Source organism: Myotis brandtii, unplaced genomic scaffold (genome assembly GCF_000412655.1).
Source record: "Myotis brandtii unplaced genomic scaffold, ASM41265v1 scaffold504, whole genome shotgun sequence".
NCBI lineage: Eukaryota > Metazoa > Chordata > Mammalia > Chiroptera > Vespertilionidae > Myotis > Myotis brandtii.
In genome coordinates this window covers 3,043,862-3,055,894 of record NW_005369217.1, presented here as the reverse complement: position 1 = coordinate 3,055,894, position 12,033 = coordinate 3,043,862, and the positions used below count along the sequence as shown (strand labels likewise).

The 12,033-nt window shown below is 44.1% G+C and overlaps 1 protein-coding gene across 1 annotated transcript in view; it reads left to right on the top strand.

The window, feature by feature from the left end:
- Nucleotides 1–12,033, top strand: part of PLXNC1 (plexin C1) — a 158,145-nt gene that overhangs the window by 89,323 nt on the left and 56,789 nt on the right. The window contains exons 10-13 of the mRNA XM_014548340.1: nucleotides 3,056–3,198; nucleotides 6,359–6,538; nucleotides 8,641–8,728; nucleotides 11,719–11,922. Of these exons, the coding sequence (XP_014403826.1) occupies nucleotides 3,056–3,198; nucleotides 6,359–6,538; nucleotides 8,641–8,728; nucleotides 11,719–11,922 (615 nt within the window). The remainder of the gene's footprint in view (nucleotides 1–3,055; nucleotides 3,199–6,358; nucleotides 6,539–8,640; nucleotides 8,729–11,718; nucleotides 11,923–12,033) is intronic.

Here is a 12,033-nt window from a genome sequence, read left to right as displayed (position 1 = left end):
TGTGTACCTGCACCGTTGGTTTAATGAGGTCCTCTTGGTAGCTCTTTGACTCACTTATTAAGATTAGGAGAGGTTCTCCAAGCAAACAAAGGACAACTAATCTGACCCTCGTTGAAAGCAGAGTGGAGGCATCTGCTTTCATGAGATAGTCCAGAGCTGGATTCCATCCTAGACACCAGTGGAAACTTCTCTAAACAATAAGGGTTTCAAATGAAATCCTTTTGAAGTGGCAGGGCTGTCTCTCCTCAGGGGGCGGGGGGGGGAGATAAAAGTTAAGAAGGCGACATGGCTGGTCCTCTGATAGTGTTTGTAGAGCCATTTAAGCAACAAAATATAAACCCCTCCAAAACCTCGTGTACATTCGTTATAAGGCTCTTTTGACCCTCTACTCAGAGTAGAGAAGTAGCATTTGCTTGAATAGATATCAACAGTATAAATATAAGAAGCAGAAAGGACCTGGGAATCGTATTCGGCTTGGATATAAATATGAGTCTACATTGATGTTCACATAAAACAAAACAAATGCACGGTTTCTCTTGACCCCCTAGGAAGACAGTGGACTCCTCTAGTGTAGGAGTCAGCAAACTTTTCTACAAAGAGCCAGACAATAAATGTTTTAGGCTTTGCGAGCTATGAGGTCTCTATTGTAACACTTAAAATCTGCCACTGTGGTGTGAAAGTAGCCACAGATGCCCTGGCCAGTGTGATTTGGTGGTTAGAGTGCCAGCCCGAAAGATTGTGAGTTCAATTACCAGTCAAAGGCACGTACCTGGGTTGCAAGTTTGATCCTAGCCCCTGTGTGGTAGGCAACCAATATGTCTCTCTCTCTCTCTTCCTCCCCCTCCCTCCCTGCCTTCCACTTTCTAAAAACCAATGGAAAAACACAGGCAAAAAGAAAGTGCACAAATGAGTGGGTGTGCCTATGTTCCAAAAACACTTTCTTTATGGACACTGAAATTTCAATTTCATGTATTGTCACATGTCATGTATTATTACTATTTCTTTTTGACAAATTTTCATGGGCCATAAAGAAACAAGCCATAGGGTGGATTTGGCTGCTACAGACAAATCCAGTAGTTTGCCAGCTCCTGACCTAGTACACACATTATGTGCCCCCACAGCACCTAGCGCTATTCTAGGGACGCTGCAGGTGTTTGGTAAATACTTCTTCACTTAGCTGTCACAATGTCAGAGCAAAGAGTAAGCCTTTTGCTATACAACACACACTTGACATTTGCAAGGGATTTATCTTTAAGTCTCTGCTAATCCCTCCATTCCAAGGACCACTCTTGCAGATAATTTCCCCCATAAAATGCACTCAAGTATAACAGAATAATTAAAGTGACCCTTTCAGGCCCTCCATGATTCTATAAATATGGGGCTAAAGTCCTTTACCAGGCGATTAAAATAAACTCTGCCACGGAAATCAATTCTCTGTCACATTACATCATTGCTGTAATGACATTAACGATGGATTTACCTCAATCGGAAAAACCAATCCATAGTGATGATGAGTGATGGTGATGGCTCTACCATATAGCACCTGTGTTTGCCAAGCGGCAGAATGATCAAGCACCCCTTTCAGTGGGATGGGCGGGCCCAGCAGCCCAGCAAGGCCATCCTGGTGAGTGTCACACACACAAAGGAGCCGAGAATACTACGCTGCTTCAAGAAGCAGATGATAGGCAGGTATTGGATGTGACTGAACCTTTCCCAGCAAAGGAAAGCCTTCCTCCTAAACTTCATCCTCCAAGTGGATACACTCGGTGTTTAGGCCTTGACCAAATTCTACATGATTATGCATTTCTGGACCTACAGTTTGTTTTCAGATATCAAGAGTGTGAGTCACTCACGCTAAAGATCTGTTGTACTTTATATTGGCCAGAATCTTAGAACCTTCTGTCCAGTTTTAGTCACCACATTATAGGAGAATACAGGAGCTCCAGTGGCACAATCGGTTAGCGCGCGGTACTTATAGGAGAATACAGACTTGCCGGTAATGCTCTACAGAAGCACCACAATGATAGGTGGCAGCATCTATAGGAGAAAAGTAAGAAATCAGGATTGTTTTAGCTTTGAAAAGGAAAATGATTCTTGCCATCAAAAAGGTCTTTTTTAAATTTATTTTTTAATATATTTTTATTGATTTCAGAGAGGAAGGGAGAGGGAGAGAGAGATAGAAACATCAATGGTAAGAGAGAATCATTGGTCGGCTGCCTTCTGCATGCCCCCTAATGGGGATGGAACCCGCAATTGAACCCTTCACTCTATTCACTGAGCCAAACCAGCTAGGGCTTTTTTTTTTTTTAAGGGAATTTGATTAGACGTTGAAAATGAAGAAGTAAGGTGCATAATATAGGGCCAGGTATCAGGTTTCCAAGGGAAACTTACTTGATGAAGAAAGGCCTGATAAAGCTTGCAATGGGTACCACGGAGGAAATGGTGGCATCTGAAAACTGTGGAGAAGCAATGGTTGGCCACATGGGTTAGGCAACCAACTACTTGATATTAGGTGACTGACCAGGTTTCTCCCTACAATATACTCCTTGATTCAAATAGCCTATCTGAAAAAAAAAAAAAAACACACACACAAAACAAAACAGGAACGGCTTCCTTGGGAATTAAAGTTATCCAAAATGACATTTATTCTAACTAATGATGAGTCTGTCGTTGGCCCATGAGCAGTGGACTCCTTGTCTCTTTCTTCATTTTGTTACATTGTGAGCCTCCAGGGGCTGGACGGCGGCTAGCATTTTTGAGACTCTCATGCTATTTCACTCTTCAGACAGAATGTCAGGCTCTTCAACTATATTTTCAACTGTCTTGTGAGACAAAGACTAATTGGTTTGACCTCATGCTGTCGCGTGTTGAGAGACATGAATCTTCAGCGCTCTTCCTTGAATTCATTGATTTCATTAAACACTGTCTGCTTGTGTTTGCAAAATGTTGTAATTTCCCAGTGATTTCTTCGAACTGCAGCGCATAAACAGATTTTTTTTGGAGCAATGCCATTTCTTAGCTTTGATCTTGTGTTTTAATCTTTTATTTCCAATAGGTCTTCTCTGTTAAGTCCATTGAGCCACAGAAAATATCAACCTTAGGGAAAAGTAACGTGATAGTCACAGGAGCAAACTTCACGCGGGCGTCTGATAACATCGTCATGATCCTGAAAGGAACCAGTACTTGTGATAAGGATGTGTGAGTTCAAATATTAGTAATTTTTTCTCAATAATGTGGTGAAACGCTAAAACTTATGCCAAATATAATCATTATGTAGTCAAATTATTTCCATGTGCCAGAGTGGACCAATTACTCTGAATATTTGATATAATACATTTTTAATAGTAAAATCATTTATATACTACATTTGAAGTTAATTGTGAAAGAATCTGTCTCACATTACCCCCAAAAATCTCAGTACACAACAGTTTCAGGATGTTGTCTGTTTTGGGTCTTGATTTGTTTTCATTAAACAAAACCAAGTATTTTGAATATCAAATATCATTTTGAAGATGATCCACTTAGAAAAAAAACAGTCAAGTACCTCATATATTTTTAAAATGTATTTTTATTGATTTCAGAGAGGAAGGGAGAGAGAGAGATAGAAACATCAATGATGAGAGAGAATCATTGATTGGCTGCCTCCTGTATGCCCCCTACTCGGGATTGAGCTTAAAACCTGGGAATGTGCCCTGACCCGGAATCGAACCGTGATCTCCTGGTTCAGGGTCAATGCTCAACTACTGAGCCATACCAACTGAGCGAGTACCTCCGATTTTGATGGGAAAATAATAGCAACTCTTCAGTAGATGGCCCAAAGTTAAAAGAAGAAATTTTCTGATCCATTTTATTCTTTATAGCCTTCTTTTTATTGGATTAATTTCAGGCCCAAATAATAACTAAATAGAATATAATTTAGTATTTAAAAAAAGAAGAAACAAATACCCCAACCCAAAAAATAACTGGTCAGTGTACCACTTGACATCATTATTTCTATGACTTCTTTTCTCCTAATTCATCCTTTCAAAGAAACTTTTGAGAGAAAACATTTCACTGTCTCACTGACAGTGTTGTACCAATGCTACCACCCCTCCCCGCCCAAAAAAAAGATATGTGATAATAGCATGATAGATAATTTGAGTTTTGTGCTTGTTAGCTTTTATAAATCTGGGCTAATTTGAAATAAGACGTTGCCATCTACATGAAGTATAATACTGAGCTTGTCCCCGTCATGGGAATGCATTGACGGCAATCTGCTGAAGCGTGGTGTTTTGGTTTTTAACTACTAAAACAGATTTGTACAGCGTTTCAATCTGCCACACTTATTTACTGATTTTCTGTTTTAATTCATTTGCCACATATAGCTGCCATCCCCTTCCCCTCCTAGTAGTAAATTTGGGATGTCTGTCACCTTCTGGGGAAAGCTGCTCACCGATGGCTTTCCTCTGTTCTGCTACTTACCAGAATTATCCAGCTCACATTGTGCCATTTATCCTGGCTAAACACCTTCTTGCAAAAGCCTGTCATTTTGTATAACGAAATCTGAAGTTAGACACCTGTGTGTTCCCTGGGAAGTAAGTCGTTTTTCAGAGCTTCACCCTGTTCCGGACTCTTTATGCTCTCATTTCAATTCCGAATGTGTCTTGAGATACTGCAGTTATTAAATTCAATGAGTAAGAGACCTTTCTGCATGTAGCATTTCGCTAACCACATTTGTGTGGTGAACCCAAGTTCACGAGCAGTAAACATAATGCCCAGTTAATCCTGCAGCTGAATTCGTGCTGTAATCCCAAACTCTTTCAATATAGTATTTTTTAAAGCCTAATTACTCTAAAAGAGAAAAAATAGGAGAATGGTAGTGGAATGACCCACATTTCCGCCTCTTTCCTTCTAAAATTTATAAACAAGTTTGAATTTCAATTACCAGTTATTTTGTGAAGAGTTTCCAAGAGCTAGAATGAAAATCTGAGGAGGCGTAAGTACAAACTGACCCGTGTGCTTTTTGATTTTGCCTTACTGTTTGAATCTATTATTACAAGTTAAAGGGTTTGTGTGTGAAAGTTAATTATCATGCACATGTCCTTTGTAATAATAAATTCTCCTGTAGCATAATTACACTGAGTACTGTCCAGACACAACCCAGTCCTAATGATAGTGCCTAGATGCCTACTGCAGACACGATGCACCGAGGAGGCTGCAGGTTCCAGGGGGCATGTTGTAGAAGGCTCTGCTTTGACTCCTGAAGGGTGGCAAGGGCACACCCTGCAGGTGTCAGGCGCACCGGGGGAGTCCCAGCTCATTTCCAGTCTGGAGCAAGTTGCTAGGCAGCTTGGCTCCGATGGCTGATGGATTCTGTGCCCCTGGGCCTCCGTGTGGACTTCAGTCCTGGGCTCAGTGCTCTTCGTACAGCAGAATTCCCCCCTCTGCCCGGGGTTGGGTTCTACCCTCTCGGAGCTCAACTGGAACTTCTCTTTTTTTTTAAGCTTTTCATTATGGACATTTCCAAACATACACAAGAGAGAAGAGTGTATGAACCTCTGTACCCATCCGCCAGCTTCAGAACTTACCAACATTTGCCAATCTTGTTTCATCCATCTCCTCCACATTTTTTGGAGAGAAAGGAAGAATTGCAGTCAGAGTTTTTCGAAGCATATCCCAGACACCATATCCTTTCACTCATAAATACTTCAGTATGTATCTCTAACAGATAAGGATAGTGCCATGATTGTACTCAACAAAATTAACAGTAATTCCTTAATATAACTTAATACCCAGTCCATGTTCCACTTTCTATTGGCTGCTTCTTCCCTCACTTCCAAGAAAAATGCAAATAGAAACATAAAAATGAATAAAGAGCCCTGGCCAGCGTTGCTCAGTGGTTAAAGTGTCAGCCTGTGCATCAAAGGGCTGCAGGTTCAATTCCTGGTCAAGGGCACATACCTTAGTTGCAGGTTTGCTCCCTTCCCTCCCCACGCCCCCACTGTCGAGGCATATGCAGGAGGCAACCAATCAGTGTGTCTCTCTCACATTGGTGTTTCTCTCTCTCTCTCTCTCTCTCTCTCTCTCTCTCTCTCTCTCTCTCCCTCTCTCTCCCTCTCTCTCTCTCCCTCTGCCTCCCCCCCCACACACACACACTTCCGTCCCTTCCACTGTCTCTGAAAAAGCAATGGAAAAATATCCTCAGGTGAGGATTCACAAAACAAATCATTCACAAAAGAAAGAGGAACCCTGCCTGGGATAATACCCCAACAGGACAAGTGGCCCTGATTAGTCAGCAATTGTCTGCTGGTCATGAACTGTTGTTGGTAAGCAGCTGGGCTGTCTGTTTCATATGAGTTCTGTTTCTACCCCTTCCTAGAGTACGGGTGAGCCACGTGCTAAATGACACCCACATGAAATTCTCCCTGCCATCAAGCCGGAAAGAGATGAAGGATGTGTGTATCCAGTTCGACGGCGGGAACTGTTCTTCCGTGGGGTCCTTGTCTTACATCGCTCTGCCGCGCTGTTCCCTCATCTATCCTGCTACCACCTGGATCAGGTATTTTCTAGAGTCAGATTTTTCTCTCGTGGTGGTTAAAAAGGTCAGGTGCATGAAGTTCATGAGTTTCACTCAATTTCATATAGGAGTCACCTGCTACAGACACGTAACCCTCTTCACTCTGTCTCACTTCTACCATGACACAAAGCTTTTTCCTTCTTACATCCTTTGTTTGAAAACCTTAGAATAAGCTGTTTTGAATAATTGGAGGAAGTATTGGGAACTGTCTAAATCAAAAGCAGTATCTAATTTCAAGGATTTTTCCCTAAATGAGAGATGGAAATTCTGAAATAAACCTTTCCAGATGAGTCCAAAGAAAAAGATTATTTCCCTAGTTGAATTTAAATTCACATTCAGATTTTGGAAAATAACCCTAAAATAGTTTCTTCACCTAACACAGCATGAAGCTTATTTTCAAAGTACTGTCTAGGAGGTGAAACTACAGATGCAGCTTTAAAAAGAAAAAAGAAAATCACTTTGAATATTCTTATTTAAGATTAAGCGAGAGGTGGACACACTCGGCTGCTAGGGCTTCCATAGCAAAGTACCACAAACTGGGTGGCTTCAATAACAGATATTTATGTCATCAAACTTCTGGAGGCTGGTCGTCCAAGATCAAGGTGCTGTCGGGGTTGGTTTCTTCTGAGGCCTCTCTACGTGGCTCATAAATGGCCTTCTCCTCCCTGTGTCCTCACATGGTCTTCCCCCTGTGCCTGTCTGTGTCCTAACCTCCTCTTTTTATAAGAACACTAGTCATACTGGATTTGGGCCTACCCCAATGGCCTCCTTTAACCTTAATGACCTATTTAAAGACCCTATCTCCAAAAGTAGTCACATTCTGAGGTACTAGGGATTAGGACTTCAGTAGTTCCACCCATAACAGTGGCGTGAGGAAAACTGACATTTCCAAACCAAGGCCCAAGCATGACAGTCCCTGCTCTGGGTCTAATTCCTTCCTATGAATAAAAGCGCACATTGACGTGACACTCCCCACATGCCTGCTGTGGAATAGCTACTGACTCAGTTAATGCTCACAGGCAGAAAGGCTCTACTCTGAGTGGCCCCTTTTGCAGATGAGGAAACTGAGGCATGGAGTGTTCAAATGACTTGCCCAGGCTCCCGGGGTGCTGTGCTCTAAGACACCAGTGTTCTGCTTTGCCATAAAATAAGAGGCTTCTTGCTGTCCAGTCACCTATGACATTCTGAGCCTGTGTCTCTCGGTGACTCCTGGGCAAGAACATGGCTCTGGGGTCCCGCCATGGGCCACGCTTGGCTTGGTTTCTAGTAATGGCGACAGGCTGGCATGAGGCCAGCTGGGCCCTTTCTCCTGTGGCGGGAAGGTTCGGGGCTCGATGTCTTTCTTCTGCCCTACACAAATTAGCCTGCTCGTGCCCACGTCCTGGTCTTGTCGTCATGGGCCCAGCTGACATACCAGGCTCCTGTCCCCTGGAATGAGTGTCTAGTGACCTACATGAACGAGGGTGTGAGGGCAGCCAGAGCTGTGAACAGCTGTTTATTTCACATCTAATGACCACTTTGCTTATATGCGATTATGTGCTAAGAATATATGAACTCATTAGGCTTGGTTTTGGAGAGATAGAACGTAGCTGTTATTTATATGGTTTGCTGTCACTTATAATTTTACCTTGTCCAAAGTGTTTTCTGTCTCCCTAAATAAATATAATTGGTAGGTAGGGAGTTTGATTTTGAAAATTGTTAGACTGAAGAATCTTCATATAGATTAAGCAGCAATCAAACAACATTCTGTTCAGTGAAACCTTTGCAAGATACAGCTGATGATCTGATTATATGTGGCAACATGACACAACAAACTCAAAATTCCATGAAAGGATTTGGGCATTTCCTACAAATTATAATAGGATCTGACATGATTTTTTATATGTATGTATCTTAAAAATTATGATTTTGTAGCCAGTATCATTAAAAAGACTTCTAAAATGTGTCCTGCATTTGAAATTAAGATTTGTTAATTTGCTCTCAAACCTGAGTTTCATGGTAAGTGTGAATAAATTGGTAGCTTTGTTCACAAATGCAAAGGCCTGTTTACTATGAAACTCTTATTGTTGCTTTGTTTCTTGCAGTGGTGGTCAAAATATAACCATCATGGGCAGAAATTTTGATGTAATTGACAACTTAATCATTTCACATGAGCTAAAAGGAAACATAAACGTAAGTCTTCGGCTGCTTTGTAATAGTTATTTTCAAGGATGATTTTGTTATAACACCAAAATATGTTGGGGGATATGGTTTATTTCTGTGCCTTGTGACATTATATGCTCGTACCTGTTGTATGATATATACCATCTGTGCTGTAACGGAAATAATAAGACCTTATACCTGTGTTGAGTATTTCAAGCTGAGGCACAGAGGAAAGGAAAGAACTTGGTATGACAGGACCTGCCATTTCCTCCGTGTATGATTTGTGGCGAGTCACTAATGAGGCAATGTTTATGATATGTGTGAAAACGCTGTGTGAGTGGTGAAGGCGTGATGTAAAGAAAAATGGCATTCCTGTGGCGAGCAGGGGGTGTTCCATCTCACCGAGAGCTGTGGTTCAGCGGGTCAGTGACCTCTAAAGTCTCAGAGGTCATATCACAGGCTTCTTCTCTTGCCATTGTCTCTTTGACCCGACCTGGTCCCTTCCTTCTGACCTCGCTTCCTCTTGCCTTTCATCTCTCCACACAGCGGTCTGGTGTCTACCCTTCACTCAGTTCTTACACCAACAGAAATCACACATGGGCCTCATCACAAGAAATGATGGGTTTCAGATACAGGTTGGGGTTTCTGAGTGCAGGTCTAAACTCCTCCCGCATGCTCTCCTCACCCTCTCTTCCCTTTTTGTCCCGCTTTAATGAAATGCAACAGCTGCAGCCTTGCTGGGGCCCAGCCTAACCACTTCCTGACCACGTGAGCGCTCACAAGCCTGGCCCCAGTGTGGGTTCAGGCTACAGGAGGCCTTCCTAAGTCATCCTTACGGCCTTGTCACACACATGACCGCCTGCTGACGTACTTCAGAGCCAGTTCCAAGCCTCACGTGGTATCTGATTCCAGACCATGTCCCCATGATGTGATCACATCCCATTGAGTTGTTTGCATAGATTGACCCTCTGACCAGAGGCATGGCCTGAATGTGTGAGTGGACTTGCTCTCCCTCCCAGCGCTGTTCCTAGATCAAGTAGAACTAATTGTGCATCTACTGTGGGCAAAACATTTTGATGGGTGCAGGGGAAAAAATAAATAAGATGGTCACGTTGCCTTCATGGAGGGAAATAGCCGATCCCCACTGGCATTGACATTGAAAGCATGGGGTGTCCTCAAATTCTAGGCCTCTGCTTCCCGACCCGCTCAGAAACCCCATAAGTCCAAGAGGGCTATGTGTTTCCACGTGAGGGGGATTAAGTGGGGAGGGGTTAAGAATGTCTGCGAGTGGAGCAGGCTGGGTAGGACTGGATAGGTGGGGACCGGAAGGCCAGTTCAGGTGCAGAGGACGAGGACAGGTCACTCCCAGGCCTGTGGTGGGAATGTGTCAGCTGGCACCCAGAGGGCGGGTTGGGAATGAGCGAGAGGGCTGGCTGGAGAGCTGCCTCGCTGTCAGACAGATTTTGCCCTCAATTCTTGAGGCAGGGGGAGAATTGGAGGTCGTTGAGCAGGGAGTGGCGTAAGTATAGGTGCCTTTATGATCATGTTGGCAATGGTGCGTGGGAGAGGCGGTGACGGACAAAAGGCCAGGAGACCGATGAGAGTGCTCATGCTAAGTGCAGGTGTGTTTGAGACGTGACCGGGTCCGGTGACTCCGCTGTCCATTGGGCTGTTCTCAAGGGGGCAAGTCCGGACTGCCGGGCCGAGTGAGGAGCTGGAGATGGTTGTCCTCTTCGCAAAGCTGCCGTGAGAGGGGGAATGGGCACAGCATCGTGGGAGTGAGCGCGCGGAAGAAGCAAAGAAGAGCACCTGGGGTGGAACCTTGCAGAGTAGCTCCATTTTAGGAGTGAAAGCAAATAAGATGGCCAATGAGGTTGGCCAAGCAGTTGCTTGGAAACTAAAAAAAAAAAAAAAGCATTTTTGATAGTGGCAGCTGATAACTGGTATGGAAATTGAGAGAGTTGAGGATAATGAGGTTAGGGTGGCCCCATCACCGATCATCTTCCTAGAAGACACCTCTAATAGGAAGCCGGCCTGCTGGGGTTGCAGCTGCTGCGTAGGCAGGGCAGCAGGTCGGTGGTTTTTACCGCCGCGCCAGAATGTGAGCCGGAGCCCGCGTTGGAAAGGTGTGAAGGGAGAAGGAGCTTTTGCTTGTCCGCATCTCAGCCCTTTGCATCAGATTTTCCCACCTCTGGCCTCTTCCTGCCTCCTTGGTATATGCCAGTATTAGAGAGTAAATAAAAAGAGGAAACTGCCCCCCCCCCCCCCCATCTGACTAATTCCTTTCCACACATCTTATTGCTCTTCTGTAAAACATTCGTCAGCCTCTCTTTCCCAGCAGCTTCCTCTGCCCCTCTCTCTGCGCCTGAAAATGCCAATATTTATGTGTTAGTTTTTATACATAAACCTGTGAAGTGGGGCACCCGTTCTGCATTGTTTCCAGCTTCGTGCTCTTCTTCCCAGGGGAATGCATTGTCCCTGTAGCTTGTGTTCCCCTATTTTCCGTCGGGCCTGCAGAGCCTTTCTTCCCTGTGGTTAGTGGTTTCTGCTGGAGCTGCAGGAGGTTCCCGACATGGCTCAGCCAGCTTGGGCCTCACGGGGGTTCCTGTCCTCTTTCCGGGGGTTTCCCAGGACCCAAGCAAAGGACACACAGGCCCACTGGTGCCAAGCCTTCTGCTTTCTCAAGCCTACTTCTCTCTGCGTACCAGTTTTTCCCCCACAGCATCCCCTGGCTGCTTTCATTGTCATCAGTATTAATAATAACAATAGCTAGGCACTATTCTAAGCGTTTTTGTGTGGATAATCTCATGTAACGTAGCCCTCATTTAACTTAATGACCCCTCATCTCACTTACTTTGATGTAGGGTTAATTCAGCCCTGCAAGGTAGGTGGTATTGCTGTCCCATTTGGCAGATGAGAAAACAAGCAAAGAAGTTCAGTTGCCTGGGTCACTTGGTTCTTAAATCCCAGAGCTGGTTCCCATTGACAACGTTGTGAAATGCCCTTTGCTTCTCCCTCAGGTCTCTGAACAGTGCGTGGCGACTTACTGCAGTTTCTTAGCACCCAGTTTAAAGAGTTCAAAAGTGCGTACAAATGTGACTGTGAAGCTGAAAGTTCAGGAGACCTACTTGGATTGTGGAAGCTTGCAGTACCTCGAGGACCCCAGGTTTACAGGGTATCGGGTTGACCCCGAGGTGGACACAGAATTGGAAGTAAAAATTCTGGTATGTTTCTCTTGTTCCGTGTGGGCTGTGCCCCCCTCAACTAGAAAGGTGTGCTGTGTTTGTGAGTTTCCACATTCACCCTGATTTCTTCATCTTCGCTTTGTTCTTCAC